Here is an 18,826-nt window from a genome sequence, read left to right as displayed (position 1 = left end):
TTGAAATGAAATTGGAGCTACGCCTTATTATCAGCTCTCTAATATTTACATTCAGTATGAGACTTGACTGTCGTCCCATTTGTTTAACAATATATTAGGTAACATTTCCACATTTAAATGTCTCATAACGTTTGGACCAGTGTTACATGTTTTTTGAGTTGTGCATTTACAAGACACAGATACATACAAGGTACAAGATACCTTTGTGTTGTCTGCCAGAAGCTGTCATAACTTTACCGTTCTTCCAGTTTAAAGCCAAATTTTTACAATACACTTTTAGATCTTGGTTGTTTTTAACTTTATGTTTTAACCACATGAAAGATTCTGAAGTTACCTGAGAAACAAGCTGAGCAAACATTAGCGGCAGCTTGTCTCCAGTCCTTGCTGTGCTGAACAGCACTGAAGAAACACAGATTTTTGACATGAAACTGCTTTACTCAGTGTTTTTACCAGTTTAAATCACCTGGTGTATTTGTCTTGGAAAATACCTTTACAGATAATTCAGCTCCTGGTAAAAAACCTCTCTGACCAATTAACACTGAAGCAATTGCTTCATTTTTTGTTACTGGTTTGATTTAGAGACTGCCAGCAGTAGAAAACTACATATTGTACGTTTTAATCTGAAAACAAACTGTACCTTTGTCTGGCAGTGGGAAACATAACTTGGACCGGTCACCAAAGTGTGTGACTTTGACACCAGAGACTTGTTGACTTTGGTTTCTCTTAGCCACGACCACAGTCTGCCCCTAAAGTCAACCCAGTAGTTTTTCAGGCGGCTGATCAGGAAAGGATCAAATAACTCATGTTTCTGACGGTGATTTTTACAGCAGGATTCATGTCTTTATGGTTATGGACGATGCTCGTTTGTCACTGCCTTTCATGACCATAAAAATATTAATCACAGCTTTAATTTCAATGAGCGGTGGATATTTTAGGCAAAGTAAATGAAACTCTTTGTCTGTTAAAGTTTTGCAGATATGTTCACCAAAATTGTTTCCTTTAAGAGAAGTTTGATATTTTTTTCTTGTAGTTTTTACGACATAGAGGTGCAGAGAGATGAATAATCTAATGAGTCTGCTAATATGGTTACTTGCATTCGAAAAACAAATACTGTAAACAGATTGATATCAGTCCTCCAAAAGATCCACCTTTCAGTAACACTAGAGCTTTTTTACGTCCATGTTGCATCTTATAATAAATCTTGAAACTCCATCATGAGGACAGGACTCCAATGTGAACTGCTGCTAAAACAATATTGCCTTGTTTTTACATTTCTGGTGTTCACATTTCAACCGTTGATCAGCAGATTTAGCTTTGCAGGACAGAAGGAAACACTGGTTGTCTCTTTTGTTATTTTAAAGGTGAATAATTTAACAGACTGAGCAGAAACAAAACCTGCTGCTCATATTAAAGGTCTTTAATCTTTCTCTCCTCTTTTGTTTTATCTTAAAATCACTTCTTCTCCTTTGTCTGATCATCTCTCTCAAGTGTTAACACCTCCTTTTAAGAATGACAGTTTAAACTCCTCTTTCTTTACCTCTTCTTCACCTCCATCTCTCCTTCATGACTGAAGCTCTAAACTCCTCCTTTAAGCCGTCTCCTCTGCTCCTCGTCAGGAGTGAAGTGGATTTAACGGCAGAAATCAATATTGGAATCGGATACTTTTTCACTGCTGATCTTTTACTGCTCTTTCAACATTTTACATCAAGAAGAAAAGACAGAAATCAGGATGTTTAGCTCACGTGTTGCTCTTTTACAGTTAAATATGATTTAAAATTTGTCTCGGTGCATCTTTGAGTCAGTAAGTCTCAGCTCTGAGCTCCATCTCTTCATCTGCCCCCCTCTCAGCCAGTAGATGGCAGTAGCTGTCCACCAAGCAACAAGCGCTCTTCTTCTCTCCCTCTGTTGTTTTTCCTCTCTCCTTCTTCTTCCCTGTCCGTCTGTCTGTGTGCTCTTACGAACATACATGGTCAACTCTCCAGTGTCATTTATACCACTCTATCTGCCTCTGTATCTCTTTCTTTCTCATTCTGGTTTCACCTCTTCATCCCAGTGTCTCTCTTTATCCGCCTATCTCCTTCTTTCTTTCCCTCAGTCCTGTTTTCTTATTCTTGTATTTTTCATCTTGTTCCTTTGCATCAGTTTCTTTCTCCGTTTTTATTCTTCAATGTTTTCTCTCTCGTCTCATCCTCGTGTTTTTCTTTTTTTGTTGTTCTTTTTCTGTCTCTTACCACCTTTTCTTTCCTCCTCTTTTCCTTTTGTGTTTATATTTCTCTGTTTCTTTCTGGGATTTGTCTCTAAACATTTTCCCTCCGTGTCTCTTGTATTTTTTTCTTTCACTCTCGTCTTTCATCATCCATTTTTCAGTCTCTTCTCTTTTTTATTCTGCCCCTCCACTCTCTGTTTCTCTTCCTCCATCTTTCCCTCTCCTCCGTTATTTCCCTCCCTGCTATCTCTGGCTCCGTCTTTCTTTCTCCTCTTCTCTCTGTATTTATCCTAATGTGTGTTTACCTGTTACGTCCTGCGGGTCTCGTTTTTGTTCTCTTTCCGTCCTTGAATTAATTCATCTGGAATCAGCTCTGAAACACCGTCCAGCCGCTCCTCTCCTCTGTTTTTATTCTTCTCTCATCCTCTCCTCCTTCCAATCTGTTGCTCTGTTTCTCTTCCTGTTGAATGCCGTTACCTGTTGGATTCCTTTCTCACCTTGTTCTTCTTTCGACTCTCCAACTGTATTCTTTTCTTTTTTACGCTTTCCATCATTCTCTCCGTCCTCGGCAGTGTTTCCTGTGTGTGTTGTGTTGTTTTGATGTGACTCCAGCAGGCTCTGGACAGCGGTGTTTATTCATGCTGCTATTATATTATATATTTTTTAAATTATCTAAATCCTGCCTTTGTTCGTGTCCCTGTCCCTCTCTGGTCCCCAGTATTTCGTGCAGCAGTTGGATGGGTTCATCTCGTGGCTGCAGGAGGCGCTGGACAGCACCGAAAACTGGACGCAGCCCAGACAGGATCTGGACAGCCTGAGGGTGTACCTGGACACACACCTGGTGAGAACACACACACACACTAATGTTGTTTTATACTTACGAGGACCCTCATTTACATAACACAGTCCCTGAACGCCTCACAGAAACCTTTACCTGATTCTTACACCAAACTTAAAACCAAGTCTCAACCCTCAAGCAGCCCGCTGGACAAAATGTCCTCACTCTGTAAACATCTGAAAAAACAAAGACACCAAGACAACAGCGCACACACACACACACACACACACATTCAAAGCTCATATACATTCAGGTATAAATGTACACGAGTGCTACAATCACATGTTAATTACACACACACAGATGTATGAGCACATATTTGCATCCATGCATATGAATATGCCCACACACAAACGCACACAAACACACACACCTCACCTGCCACTCTCACCTGTTTGAACATGGACTCTATTTAAAGAGATACTTCACTGATAGAAAGATGGCCTTTTAATAAAACTCGGACGTCTCTGCAGCAGAAAGATGCAAATACTTTTGAAATTGGACCAAACTGAACCAAATAAAACAGAGACAAAGGACTATTTTTTGCTAAAGAGAGAGAAAACCTACAACTACCAGAATGCACTGCGCTGCACCAGACCAATTAGTGCTCCCGCTGGTGGCTGACATAAGGCCATGACATCTCTCCACTTTGTGCATGTATAGGTCCTGTTTGTGCATGTGTGTGTATTTCCAACCTGTGTGTTAATGACAACGGAGTGAAAAAATTGAATTTCCACTCAGGGGGATTAATAAAGTATATAAATTAAAATTAAAATTAATACGAACACGTCCAGATCAGTGGCAGCCGATGATCTTATATTACAGTTAAACAGTAAGCTAAAACATGTTCCCGAAAAAATTTGAGGCGAGAAATAATCAACTCAGTGACAGAATATCAATTTATATTTAATCAGCGCTGCTTAGTTTTAGCATTTGATCTGTTTTCAATGTGCAGGAAACAGTATGGGGCCCACTTCCTGCATACAAATGTATTTATTTGTTTTTTAATTTAACCCATATTTGAACAGGTAAGTCTTGTTGAGATCAACAGTCTCTTTTACAAGGGAGACCTGGCAAAGACAGCAGCACACAGAAAGTTACAGCCAAAAAACAACACAATAAAAAACATGAAATATTCACAGTAACATGTAGAAATATTAGAACACCTATCACACAATGACAAGAACCAACTGACTCGTTCATCCTTGTACTTATGAGAGCTTTACAATCAGGCGAAGAGAACTGTTCATGTAGCTTCAACTGTTTTTGCAGGTTATTCTGACTGAGAGGAATCGAGCACATAAAAGCTTTCTTACTGTGAACTAGGAACAGACAACAAAACTAACTAACAACAAAGATTCTCACTATTACAGCTAAACACAACACAAAAATATGTTTGTAAAACATTTTAGGTAAGAAACAGGCAGCGCAGTCATACAATCTTGATTTATATACGTGATCAGCACTGCCTTGTTTTGCTATTTGATCTGAGTTTGGTCCAAGTTTGAGAGAGAGAAAGGGGCGGGACTGTCCCTTGCTCTGCTTCTTTTCTCTGTGTGTCTACGGTGACAACATGAGTGGCGGCATGTAAAAATACAGAAATACGGTCTGTAATTTGAGCAACAGGACAGTCATGGATGTATGAAGAGACCAGGATACAGCATTGGAGTTGGGACCCCGTTCTATAAACCCCCGTTTAATGGTGTTGCTGTAACAGTTTAACTTTCTGTTAACTACTAACAGCTGACGGTTGACCAGACGCTTCTAGTTCAAAGTAAAAGCACCAGTGGTTCTGCTTTGATTTATTTCATTATAACAATACTTTATTTTAATTCAGTTAACTTTATTTTGACAGTACTTTATCTATGAAAAGAGTACTTAATTTATCTTTGTTACACCAAACTTTATGTCAATTTATTACAACATTACTGAAATTCACTTTATTGTAACTGTAGTTTATTATTTAATTTTGTATTTTACTGATGTGCGGTAGTTTAGAGGAGATTTCAAAATATCGAGCTATATATCGTGTATCACAATATATTTTTTATTTTTTATTGCCCAGCCGTATTTCCTGCTGTTAGTAGGTGTTTGTGTGTTTTTTATTTAGTGAGGAAGGAGCTTCACCTTTATTGTCCAAATATGAGGACGCAGCAGCTCTCAGTGCACACAGAGCCAAGAACAAGTATACAGGAATACATATAGTGACGATACAAAAGATAAAAGAATGAAGACGCTCTTCGTGTCTGTGAAACAAATGTAATATGAATTATATACTATAACATACTGGTTGATTTACATTTTGTATTAATCTAAATCTGCAAAGTAAATACATGTAGTGGAGTCAGAAGAACAATATTTGCCTCTCAGATAAAGAGAAGAATTAGAAAAGTAGAAAGTATTGAGGTTAACAGGGAGGTGCAGATCTTTCCTGTGAAGGTCAAAGGTCAGCAGTTACTGTGTCCTGCAGCCGCAGAGCGATGATGTGAGAGAGAGAGGCATGATGGGAAAATAACAGTGAGCTGAGGGATGAACACAGACCAACTCCCATTTCATCTTCACTGCTTTTATCCCGATTCCTCTTTTTTTGTTCCAATTTGTTTTCATCTGCGTCTCTTTCTCTTCCTCCGTCTGTTTCACCGTCTCCTCTCATCCTTTCTTTCTTTCTATCTTTCTGCTGCCATTTTATCTGTTTGTTATTTTCTCACCATCTGCTCTCCTCTTTTTCTTTTTTCTTCTTGGCTTTTTTTTGTCTCTTTTTTATCTCTCTGTCTTCATTTATTTATTCTGCTAAATAGAAAAAAATCAAATAACTCTCCTCGTGTTTCTTTAATTTATACACACATCCTCTAAAACAACCCGCCGCCTATAGATCACTGAGTGTGTGAACACACACACACACACACACACACACGGGTGAGAAGCACTTTGGCGATTACTCAGACTCTTTATGGCAAACATATGGGCTTCACACATGCACACACACACACACACACACAGAAGCACTCATCAAAAACGCATTCAAGAGTACAAGAAAATGAGACATGAACACACACAGACATCACATGTGAATGTAGAAACCAACTGATGCACAATGCTTGGTGCACACACACACACACACACACACACACACACACTCTCTCTCTCTCTCTCTTTCTTACACTAAGACAAACAAACAGATTGTATTTGCATAGAAGCATGCAAATGCAAACATATATGCACAACAGTAGGCATGTGTTTTAGCTGCACACACACACACACATGCGCGCGCGCGCACACACACACACACACACACACACACACACACACACACAGAGGAGCTATTTGCATACATTTGCATGTTCCTAGACAGATTTCCAAATCAGCATCTCCATATCCGTCCCTGAAGAACAGCATCATGCACACGGATCCACACACACACACACACACACACACACACATACACACTGAGTTGTCTTATCCAGATATTTATTTCTGCTGTGTGTGTGTTTGTTTGTTGGTTTGTTTACACGTGTTGACTTTGTTGTGGGTGCCAGCAGTGCTAACGTTAGCGGCGGTTAGCTTCAATTAGAATTCCGGGCTCTTAATTGGCGCGTCTCGTTAAATAAAGCACAAGAGGATGAAAAAGCATCGCTAATAGGACTTTGAACTGCTGCGCTGTTGATAGCGTGTTAGCTAACTGACTCCGTGTTTGTGTGTCTGCGTCGATAGTCACACTTACACTTTGTAGTTATAAGTGCTTGGCTGTATAATTGTGTGTGTGTGTTTTGTTGATTGCTACAGAGAGGCAGGTTTTCTCTTTGTCTGTCTCCATATCTGTCTCTGCTTCTCTCTGTCTTATATCTCTCTGTTTACATTTGACTCATCTGCTCTGCTGAAACATTTCTTAGGAAATTTAACCTCTGACTCGATTATGATCACTGGCACTGCTGCTCCCGTTCCGGCACTTTGACATTTTTGTCCTGCAGAATTCACAAGGAGGACGAGTTGGACAGTGGGGTTCACATCCTGAGTCCCATGTGTTAGGTTTGGGCGACTAAAGCACTTTGGCGAAGGGGTGGGGGAAATATTGTAGTTTTGATAAGTTAACACGTCTCATGCTTCAAACCATTGTTGACTCTTTCAGTATTTAACTAAGACCACAGTCTTTCCCTGAACTTAACCAAAGCTCACAAAGTGCCTGCTAAATTAAAATATGTAAATATCCTAGTTTCTGTTTGTCTTTCAGAGGCTCCTCCTCCCCCTTGCTCTGTTTGTCTTTGCGTGGTTTTGAAGTCTGGTCTTTGTGGCAACAAATGAAACGTCCATAACCCCGACAATGTCCTAATCTGTCTCTGAAGACTTGTCCGAATAAAGAAAAACAACTGTTAAATCAGGTGTAAAGCAGTGTTATTACAGCTATTTTCCATTTAGTCTTGAGACGAAAATTCTTGTTAGTTTTAGTCACACTGTACTCATTTTTATCCTTCATAGTTTTAGTCGACAAAAAATCTAATCATTTTAGTCAATGTTTAGTCCTGGTGTTTTCTGTATATTTTTTTTAATCTTTAAACTAGTTCAGTGAGGCTAATTCATGTCTCAGAAATTAGAATCAAGGTGACATGTTGTATAAAATAATGTGTGTGTCATGTCTCCAGCAGTGTGTGACAGGTTTAAGGGCTGATTTACGAGCACACACTTACTGATCATCATTTGAAAAGCTCAACATCTCTGTATTTATGCTCTCAACAAATAACAAATGTGAGACAACTGGGATTTGTCCCCAGGTTCATTGTAAACTCTGACTTATCCATGTGACTGTTAAGAAGCAGAAACATAACTTGTTTCTTCATGTGCAACATGTTAGTCTGGAGGTTTAAACTGGTGTCCTCTCACAGAGTTGGTGATTCAAACTAAACTTTCATCTCTGTCAGAGAAAACTGATCTGAGTTCAGACTGGTTACTTACAGCACAGCTACACTCACAGATAACTGAGCCTCCTACCTGCCTGTCAAACACCATCAACCCACAAACCTTCCTGAGACAGTCCAGATTTGGGTGCAGTCTTATAAGGATCAACTGATCTGAAGTTTGGTGGCCGGTGGCCGGTGGCCGCTTGCTCCACTGCCGTTCAGTGATTAACAAGCAGAGCTAGCTGCTAACAGCCACCGCTGCAGCTAACAAACTCCACGAATCCATTCAGCAGCTCCACCATCCACAGTCAGACACACACGGCTGATAATTTACTGCTGAATTACAGCTCACAGCTCGCACCAACGGCTGACGCTGTTCCACTCTGACTGTCTCTGCTGGCTAGCGGAACATCATGGTGGAGACTGTTTACTGGAGTTTACCAGCCTGTTCCTCATGCTGCATCTGAAGATAATTACAAGCACGGCCGTTCTCAGCTTTCAATGTCTGATCGTCTACCAATAACATTTTCATGTCTCGTCTCGTCAGTGAAAATGAAACATAGATTTTGTCTTAGTTTTTATTATCAAGATCTATTTGTAGCTCGTCATCGTCTCGTTTTTGTCCTGGAAGAAAATGAACATAGTTTTGTCAGTGAAATGAACACAGGGGTAAAGAACAGATGAGCCACACGTTGAGATGTTGTTTAACTCAGCTTCTTCATGCATCTCAAGCTACAGCTGAGTTTCTTCTCTGCAGAGGAAAAAAGGGGACTATTTTCAGCGGCGTATTAATCCACATTTGGTGCTCTAGTGAGTATAAGTGTCAGCAGGACGGTGTATGTGGGACTCAGTCAAATTAAACTGCAGTGTGTGTGTTCATGGTGATGAAGGAACGTGTCATCTAGTGACACAGTGAAGCTCAATGGTACAGCGTTGTGTTTCAGGTTATAGACACACACTACACTGGTTGGTAGATAATTCTTAGTCATGCGATTTGTAAGAATAACGTATTTCACCAGATTTATCCTTAAATCATTCCTAAGTTAAGAAAAGGGGTTTATACAAATGTAATTTTAAGGGTTTATTTTTCTTTCTCTCATTCCTGTTTTTATTTTTCTCTCTTTCCCTCTCTCTGTCTCTTTCTTTTGTTTTTTTATTTCTTTCTCTCTCACACACTCGCACACTCTGTTACTCTCTCTCTTTCTCTATATTGCTTTCTCTAACACACACAAACACACACAGCTCCAGGGCAGCAGTGGGTGGAGTGGAGCTGCTCTCCCAATTGAATATTTGGTCCAGCTGGCGTGTGTGTGCGTGTATATTTCTATGTGTGTGTGTGTGTGTGTCTATATGTGTGTTTTAGGGCGCGTGGAGCGAATAAGCACAGGTCTTTCCGGAACCCCGGGGAGATCAGTGAGGCGAGAGGATGCTAACACACACACACACACACACACACACACACAGGCTGCTCTTTGTAAGGCGCTGAGAGATGGCGGCCAATGAAAGGCCTATTGATTGGGTCTGATGGGCGATCCAGGCCTTTGAATCCCATTACCAGCATCAACACACTATTGGTGGCAACATGAGGGGGGAGACAGAGAGGGAGAGATAAAGAGGTGTGAGGGGGTCTTAGACGACCTCCAAGCTAAACTAATCTGAAGATGCAGATTATCTGTGAAAACGTACTGAAACGTCAGAACCAGTGTTTCCCAACTGGTAAAGATAGGGGTCCAGATTTCTCCTTAGTCATTAGTTCAAATCAGAGTCCTGCACAGGTCCATTTTTGAAAATGCTGTACCTGTTACCCGTCATTATGTCAAAATCAAAGCCACGCCCGCCCACACCTGTTGGGTTCTCCGTTCTTGAATTCCAAATACAGCGGAGGAGACGTCTCTTTGACTGGATGGTGAAAACATTCAATCACTGCCAGGTTAGGAAACATGTTAGCATGCTCCTTCCACCACCATCAAACCTCCAAAGGATCCTCCTTGGGTGTCTTGAACTCCATGTAGGCTGCCACCTCATCCTCGGGCTGCAAAGTTTCATGGCTGGAGTCCTCCACGTCAGGGTCAAAGGTTACACTTGTGTCACTGACTTTCAAAATAAAAGGAACTGTCAAAATATTACACAGATACTGCACATCTTTTGTTTTATTCTGACAAATAAAAATCCATACTTTTGTTCTCACTCGCTGCCCGTCTGCATGTACTTTGCACGTTGTGAGTCACTTGCAGTTTATTCAAAATGAACCTGCAACCCACTTTTAGACAGCAACCTTCCAGTTGGGATCTGCTTGTCTGAATAACTGGAAAATAGGATATCTTGTCGTCTTTTGGTAGACAAACTATAAAACTGTTGATCACAGTCATCATCTTGTCGGGAAGGATCCAGACAGATATTACAGTGCAGTTAATAATCCCAGTAAAGCTCTGTTTCTTTGACAGTTTGGAATGTGGCTTGTTTGCTGTCTCATCTGGAGTTTAGTGCAGATTTAGCTTTTTACATGAGTGCAGGTGGAGGAGGCCAGATTCTGTTAAATTCGGTCTTCTGGTAAATTGAAAGTTGTCTTATTATAGAAGTGTCTGGATCTAGCTAGCATTAGCTACAGGTAAACCTACATTCAGAAGTCACGTCTTTCAAACCTGAAGTGTTACTATAAGGAAGTGACTCCTGGAGGGCTGATGTTTAGCTAGCAGCTAATGGTCAGAAAAACCACCAAAACAACTTGACAAGTACAGATTTCTCCAGTGTGCTATGGGAGGTTTTAGCTGGGCAGTGAATGCAGCACAGTTGGAACTCTTTATTCCTGAGCAGCAAAGTTTAAGGCACTGGGGAAATGAGTGATCAGTCGATCTGATCAGAGCTGGTCAGATCAGATCGGTAGATGAGAGAAGCAGCTGTGACCTAACGCACCGGTGGTTAAGTTTCACTTTCACTGTGTCTCTGTTCTGCTGCTCCGTCTGTGCCCTCTTTCAGTGGAACAAATAATAACCAAAGGTTTTTTTATTCCTACGGCACACCTAATGAACAGTCCAGTTCCAAAAACAGAAAATCTAAACATGGCGGCCGATGTTTTAATCGTGGCGGGCCGAACCATGTAAATGAACGTGTGGGAAACCCTGTGTCCCATCTTACCCATCTACCACACACACCTCATCAACTACCACTACACCCCCTAAAATATCCGTTTATATCTGTGTATGTGTAGACACAGGATAATATGTCGACGGGAGGAGACGAAGAAAAATAATATGTGAGAGGAAATGAGGTCGGAAGAAGAGCAGAGGATGGAGTGAAGAATGAAAGGGATTGAATATGAAAGAAAGAGAAGAAGAGCAAGGAGGGTGGATAAAAAAGAGAGGGAAGCCAGGTGAAAGGAAGAAAAGAAGGAGAGTGGGGAAATATAAAGAAGGAGAAGAAGAGTGAGACAAGGAGGGACAGAAATAAAAGAGGGAAGAGGGAGAATTGTGTTTTATTGCTTAATATAAAAGGTGTGTGCAGGAAAATAGAGACAGAAAGCAAAAGAGAGAGAGAGGGGGTGAGGAAACACACACACACACACACCTCGGGGAACACAGCCGTATACTTTCTCTCAGCTCTGTCTGAATGGAGACAATTTGATCATCATTATTACAAAGACTCTTTGATCAGATCATGTCTCATCAACCCGAGCCCATCTGCGTGTGTGTATGTGTGTGTGCACGCGTGCCTCTGATCAGTGCAGCTCGACACACGATCTCAATGTCAAACCTCAATGTCATGTCTCCGTATCAGCACACCTCTTAGCACCTCGCTAATATGCTAATGCTAAAAGCTAAATGATATTAGGTAAGCTTCTGAGGCTGTCCTACCCCTGTGCTCCAGGCTAATATGCCAATGCTAACAGGTAATCCGATCACTGTGACTTTGAAGCAGTCCACTGTGTGTGTGTGTATGTTAATCAGAGCAGGGAGTTAAAACCTTTTAGGCCACCGGCCACAGCTGCTGAGACATCCCAAAATCCACCTGCTGCTCTCGCCATTTAACAGTTTGAGTTTGAAACTATGGAAACTAGTGACAGTTAGTTATCTGCAGGTTGGACTCAGTCACAGTTTTATTTTGGAAAACTAAAGTGATGTTTTTGACTTGAAGTTACAAATTAACAAAGATTACTCTTTAGAATATCTTTAGATCCCTCGTGATTCAGGATTTGAATTTTTAGGCTGTTCATGATACTGTGATTAACATTGTGTTTGCCAGGAAGTTAATTTCTGTGCTGGCTGTCATATTTTAATTTAATTTAATTTTATATACTTTATTAATCCCTGAGGGGAAATAGCATATAACAGCAGCATATAACTGCAGTGTTCTCTTCTGTGATAGCTGATTCACTGACTTTTCCTTAACTTTGAGTGTTTCTAATGCAAAGATGTGTCTTCTCTGGAAGCCCCTACTGACTTATTTCAGGCTCTGCTTCCTCAGAAGTATCTTAAAGTTGTGGGTCCTTTGAAGTCATGTGTTTCTTAGAGTGCATTTTGAGTCTCAGTTTTGTTAATCGTATGTTCAGCCAGTCTTTACTAAGCAATAGTGTAGGAAAATATCGCATCATATTCACCAGGTATGTGGAGACTGTCCCATAAAAAAACACCTGAATCATTTGTATGAGAAAATGTCGAAAAAGAAATGCATACGTACATGAGCCTTGTGAATTTATGACTGTTAAGGCCCTGATACACCAAGCAGACCATCGGCCGTTGGTCAGTGTTGGCCCGCTGGTAAGCGTCTGCCGTCCTAGTAGGTGCAATGTGTCTCACACTATTGTGCCTCATTTGCCCTCAGCAGCTTTTTTTTTTGGTTTATTCAGCATGTTGAATTGGTGGAGGTGGAGCCTGCCAGTGAATGAAGTCACTCTGAAGAGAAGAGAAACGGAAGTGAGGAAAGTAAACAAAGAGCTAAAGTCCAGAGGGAGTGAGACAAAAACTAACGTGTTCCATAAGTTCTGATTATTTTTCTTTATCCATTGAGCTCTTTAGCAGAAACGTTTCCTGATGGTTTGTGTTATCGTTCACTGGCGTACGGTAAATATGCTCTGTTCTTTCAACGCTGGATTGTGTTGTTAATGTGCTAACTGGCTAACTGGTGCCAAGAGGGTCGATCACCGTCTGCCGATGTGGAGGGTTATTTCCTCTCATGCACGCACAGACTGTACGTGTTGGTCGGCTGTTGGTTGTAGTCTTTGTGGTGTATTCATGTGCATCTTTTTCACTGAGACAGAGGTGACGTGAGGCGACACAACAATCAGCTTTTGCTGCGCAAGTTCTTTGAAGTTGGTTTGGTGTGTCTGGGCCTTAAGTCAGAATGATGTTGTTTTAAAGCCACAGAAATTACATCATGAGGAGAATGGGGTCAGACAATCACATCCTGTTTCCTTCCAACTGTTGACATTGGTTTCTAAAACCAACTGTTTCTGATGCTAAACACCATCAATGTACGTCCACTAACAGTGTTTGTTTTTGTCACTGACAGGCTCAGATTGTTATTCTAAGTGTCTGACAACATTATGAAAGGATCCCTACAGAGACAGAGCTTTGTGTTAAAGAGTCAGATCCTTTTTGTTTTACCAGAAACAGCCCTGAAATTACCTTCACCAAACTCACCAGACTCCATTTAAATAAACAGTCATTTTATCATAAAACACACTTTGTTCAAAGTCGACAGAAACTAAATAAAACTCACAAAAACCACCTCGGTTTGTTTTTCCACTTGTCCAACAATCATCAACTCTGGTTTGGTTGAAATTAACCCTTAACTCACCAGTTAGAAGTGGCAACATGCTGCCTCTATACACACTAAACTGACTGGCCAGCAACCTTAACAAGCACCATATAGCCTATTTACCTGAAATCCTGAGTCCGCATCCGGCCCATGAGCCGCAAGAGCCACTTATTTGTGGACCACAAGCTGAACACTTGACTCCTTCACTGTGTGTTTTTGTTTGGTCAGCAAATGGGCTGTCATCTCCATGCCAACAATGCGCTGATTGGCTATTAGCGAGAACGGCACTTTTTACTTTCAGTTTTGAAGCATACGCTTACGGATACTTTCACAGCAGTAGGAGCCTAGATTGAATGAAAATGGCATGTTCCAAGTTCAAAAAGAAAAGAAAGGTGTTTTAAGGTTTTGTTTTATTTGAGTATTTATTTGAATTGATGTCAAAATGGAAATGGTATTTTATTTTGTTTTATTTTAGTATGTATTTTTGTGGTTGTTTTGAATAAAAAAAGACATTTTGTTTTGAATATGACAGTATTATGGCTTGTGGCTTGACCAGCTATAATAAATGGACTTTTGACTCATTGAAAAATGTTGCGTTGTGCGTGCATGTGCGCGACCACGTTAAGGTGAGACGGACACGAATATACAGATAGTTTTGCCTTCTTTTTCATGAATGCTGTCACAGCTGAAGGGTCTTTCACTGGAGAAAATGTTGTATAGTTTTTGTTTGAGGTATTTTCGTAGTCTGTAACTTTCCTCTGTTCAGCAGTAAGTGCGTAAACACTCACACTTCTCCTTGTTGCCTTCTGTCTTTTCTGTCTGTCACACTTCGACTGTCTCTGTTTCCCTCCCTCTCTGTCTCTCACAGACACATAAATACATACACACAGCCTCTTATTACCGCCTGCTGTCTGACGTGCATAAAAGCAGAGCTGCTCTGCATGCCTTATCATCGCGTGATTGATGGCTGGCTGTTCTACTCTTATCGATTCTATGCTCTCCATATATTAAACGGAGGAAACGGAGCCGAATCGCTCGTTGGAATAAGCTTGCTGAAATACGATCGCTCTCCGATAGCCCGGCTAATCTGCGCAACCTAATTCATTCCTAACATCAGCCGGGCCCTATCCCACAGACGCAGACAGTCACGCTGTGTTTTCTGTAGTGCTGATAAATGTACTTTATGTTTATTAGCTGTGAGGTATTTCACCAGCTTATCTGGAAATTATGTGGGGCAGAGTGGCCGCCGAGTCTGTAAAATTACTCAATCAGCCGTGAGATTTGAAGTAATTTACGACGTTTGTGAGGCAGTAATGATTGCAGAATACAGACAGTCGTGTTTTATTTGGATAATAATGATATATGAATGTGTTTCGGGGGCGTTGTGAAGAGATATAGCTGATGGTTTTGGTTTTCAAAGTGATATTTTATTTTTTATCTGTGAAATGTAATATGTAAGGGACAGTGTCACCACTATCTGCTCACATCTGTTAAAGCTGGTTTAGGAGATGTGAGGTTTTATATATGAGAAGAGGAACAAGTTCAGTGGAGCTCAGTGGGTGTAGAGCAAGACACCGACACTGCCGTATTTCAGGGTTCAACCTCCTGCTGAGCTTCCTTCTCGTGTCAAACTACAGAGGTCATCGACTTTAAGGATTTTCTGTTCAAACAGAAGCCAGCTTATGTCATCATCACAATTTATTTTAAATCATTGGCACCTGCTATTAAAGGGATAGGGTGAAAGATTTAGAGGGATTTAGTGACATCTAGTGGTGAGGACCGCAGAGTGCAACCAGCTGAAACTTCTCCTGGTCTTATAGGAGGGTTTTACCTGGAGCCAAATTATCTGCAGAGGTCTCCTCTTTTCCAAAAAAACCCCCAAAACAACAACAAAAGAACAGGTAAAATAATACTGAATACAGCAGTTTCACATTATAAATCAGTGTTTCTCCTAAGCTGTCTGGCATGTCTGGGACAGGCCACTAGCCCAGCACCTGCTTATGTGAGCACACGTTTTTTCTCTCGTAACTTAAGATTTAGACGTTCAAGAGGTGTTTAGCGAGTTTTTCAACACTCTCATCGCAGAGAGGCTGTTAACTATGGTGGCTGATTGGCTGGCATGAAAACTTTAATGTCCCTACCTAGAGCCAGTGTTTGGTTTATTTGTTTCTGGCTTCCATAGAAACATGGTGGTGCAACAGGGTGACCTCTGTGGTCGAGGACCTCCTCCCTGTGTAGATATAAACGTCTCATTCTAAGGTCACGAAAACACAGCAATTCTTATTTTCAGGTGATTATACACTAAAGAAAACATTATTATTATTTTACATTTTCTGCCAATATATTCCCCTAAATCCGACACACTGGACCTTTAATGGCTGCAATATAATTTGCTGCAGGCACAGATGTTGCTACGTCTTAATCAGAAAAACAAGCAACCTTATAGTGAGTGCCAAACGACAGACATGTAGTTTCATTTTAGTTTTTAATAAGTAATTTCATTGTTTTAAAGATCATCAGTAAAACACACTTACACCCTTCTAATGTTATCATTTTATTGAGCTAAAATCTTATTTGCTTTTTTCCATCTTCATCTTTCACCTTGAACAACTGTCAATTTTTGACACACAGGTTTTTATCTCAGCTGTTTGCTAGTATCACATCACATGACCTTCTGCATGCACATCTGGACATTCACAGCTCTACAAGAAAGTTACTCTTGACATATCAATTGAAAAGATGTGTGGATCAGTCAGTGAACATACCAAAGCATCAAATGAGTTATCATGACCCTCAACGTCAAAATGGATACAACAAAATGTAAAGTGAAGTGGTGAAACAATAAGTCTATTGACTGATTGGTTGATGGACAGAAAATTAATTTACAGCAGTTCTGACAGCTGATTGAAAATGTGAAGTTTTACAGATCAGTTGATTCATTTACAGAACAAATAATCAGTAGATGAATCGATCTCCTGTTAAAGACCTAATTTTCATCCCAACCTTCCAGCTGTAGTTCCTAAGTGTGTGTGTGTGTGTGTGTGTGTGTGTGTGTGTGAGTGAGTGTGTGAGAGAGGGGTTAAAACACCTCGTCCCATCCGTCTCCACTGTGTGTATCCCGCTCCATAAATATTGGTGGTGTGGAGGTCTGACCTTGTCATGTGTTGACTGATGCCGTCGCCCGTCGATCCCTCACTGCAGATGGAGGACTGTCTCAGGCAGAATACACAGAGTGGAAGCAGAGCTGCTCTGAGAGCTGCTGCTGTGTGGAAAAACATATAAGATGTGTAGTTATGTTCATATTCTACAGCGGTCACAATGATCATATCGCCCCTCTGTTACATCAGCTGTGTGTTCTGTTATTTATTCTTTTGTCAGATAAAAATAAGAATCCTGCCGTCTCTTTTTTATAAAGGTTAATTTTATTTAAAGAAAATAGAAAAGAAAAAGAAAATTAAACAGTTGATATCTCCATTAGAAGTACATTTAATGTGTTGATCAACATACAGACACACACACACAGCAGAGTCATGAGAGTGTGTGTGTATGTGTGTGAATATGTGAGTGGAGCATTTCCCATGGCAGCACAGCAGGATGTCAGAAGTGGTTAAGTCTTGAGGACTGAGTACCTTGAGGCTTACACGCACACACACACACACACACACACACACACACACACACACACACACACACACACAGACAGGCTGTAATGTTCATAGATCTGACTGGAGTGTTTTCCAACACCGCCTCAGGCTGCTCTGTGCCTCCATTCATCCATCCATCCATCCATCCATCCATCCATCCATCCATCCATCCATCCTTAAACTTCCTCAAATATAATCCATTGTGTGTAATGAAATTGTTACAGTTTTCCACGTAATGCAACAACGGCTAATTTATTTTCTGTAGCTGACGACATAATGTAGTTTTGATATATGTGAATACATGACGTGTTATTTATCATCACATACATATCTTTTTTTTTCTCCCTGCATTCCATCTCTTCCTTCATGTATGCCAGCTAAATGACATTATGTTTGAGTAGAGTTTGAATCTGGTTTGTGTCAAAAATGCAGAGCAAATGAGGCAAGAAAAAAAACCCATTATGGGTCCTTAAAGAGTCAAGGAAATTTTTTTAAACTGAGTTCTTGAAAATATGAGGGAAACCTGATTTTAATAACAAAATAGTGTGCGTTATTACGTTACATTACCTTAGAAACCACTGTACTTATTATAAGCCAAACTATGGCTTTTTCTCAATATAAGCACATGCTTTTGTTGCGTGGACCTCAGGAAGTAAACCCAAAAGGAAGTGTTTTACCTACTTTGAAAGTTTCTTTGAAAAAGACGACACGTAAGAAGCAGAAACTGAACATTCCCTGTGGAAAAAAGAAGTGTATTTTTTAAAAGACACAATGCGTGTAACAGGCATAAATTGACACACTGTCCCCGAATGTCTAGCGCGTCATATTTTGATGTGTTAAAGTGGCGGTCTTTGACCACTTGGGATGATAACGGGCTGCCTTACCATATCTGTTTTCGAACTGATCGTTTGACTGTTCAGCTTTCCTGACCGATCAGACCTCTTTGAAACGAGTGGGACTGAGCTGGTTACTGATGATGATCTTTGTGTGTTTCAGAGTTTCAAGCTGAACGTGGACAGTCACAGCGCTCTGAAGGAGAGTGTAATGGAGGAAGGCAGAGCTCTGCTCACCGTCATCACCTCCCACCAATCAGGTATATTATCACACACACACACATTCATATTCATTCACACCTCCTGCACTCCTTCACAGAGTGGACACACACACACACACACACACACGCACGCACGCACACGCGCGCACACACACACACACACGCACACACACACACACACACACAGGTGGCCATAACGGAGCCCCAACTCTGTTCCATTCATTATTAATATTTGGATTAACAGAGTGACCTTCAGAGAGGAGAACTCATATGAATGTAGCTGAAAGAGAGAGACAGACAGAGAGATAAAGACAAAGAGTGAGATGGAGAGGCAGAGATAGAAAATCTGAAAGAAAAAAAAAAGCCAGCGGGCAGAAAACTGTCTGGCAGGGAAAGAAACATTCAATATAATTTTATATTTTCCAAAATCTGCAGACA

General features: G+C 40.7%; 1 protein-coding gene across 1 annotated transcript in view; it reads left to right on the top strand.

Annotated features, from left to right (window-relative positions):
* akap6 (A kinase (PRKA) anchor protein 6) overlaps positions 1-18,826 on the top strand; it is a 279,493-nt gene that overhangs the window by 83,154 nt on the left and 177,513 nt on the right. Inside the window, exons 11-12 of the mRNA XM_033643340.2 lie at positions 2,925-3,047; positions 18,331-18,427. Coding sequence (XP_033499231.2) covers positions 2,925-3,047; positions 18,331-18,427 — 220 coding nt within the window. The remainder of the gene's footprint in view (positions 1-2,924; positions 3,048-18,330; positions 18,428-18,826) is intronic.

This window comes from Epinephelus lanceolatus, chromosome 15 (genome assembly GCF_041903045.1).
Source record: "Epinephelus lanceolatus isolate andai-2023 chromosome 15, ASM4190304v1, whole genome shotgun sequence".
NCBI classification, from domain to species: Eukaryota; Metazoa; Chordata; class Actinopteri; order Perciformes; family Serranidae; genus Epinephelus; species Epinephelus lanceolatus.
This window is presented reverse-complemented; position numbering and strand designations above follow the sequence as displayed.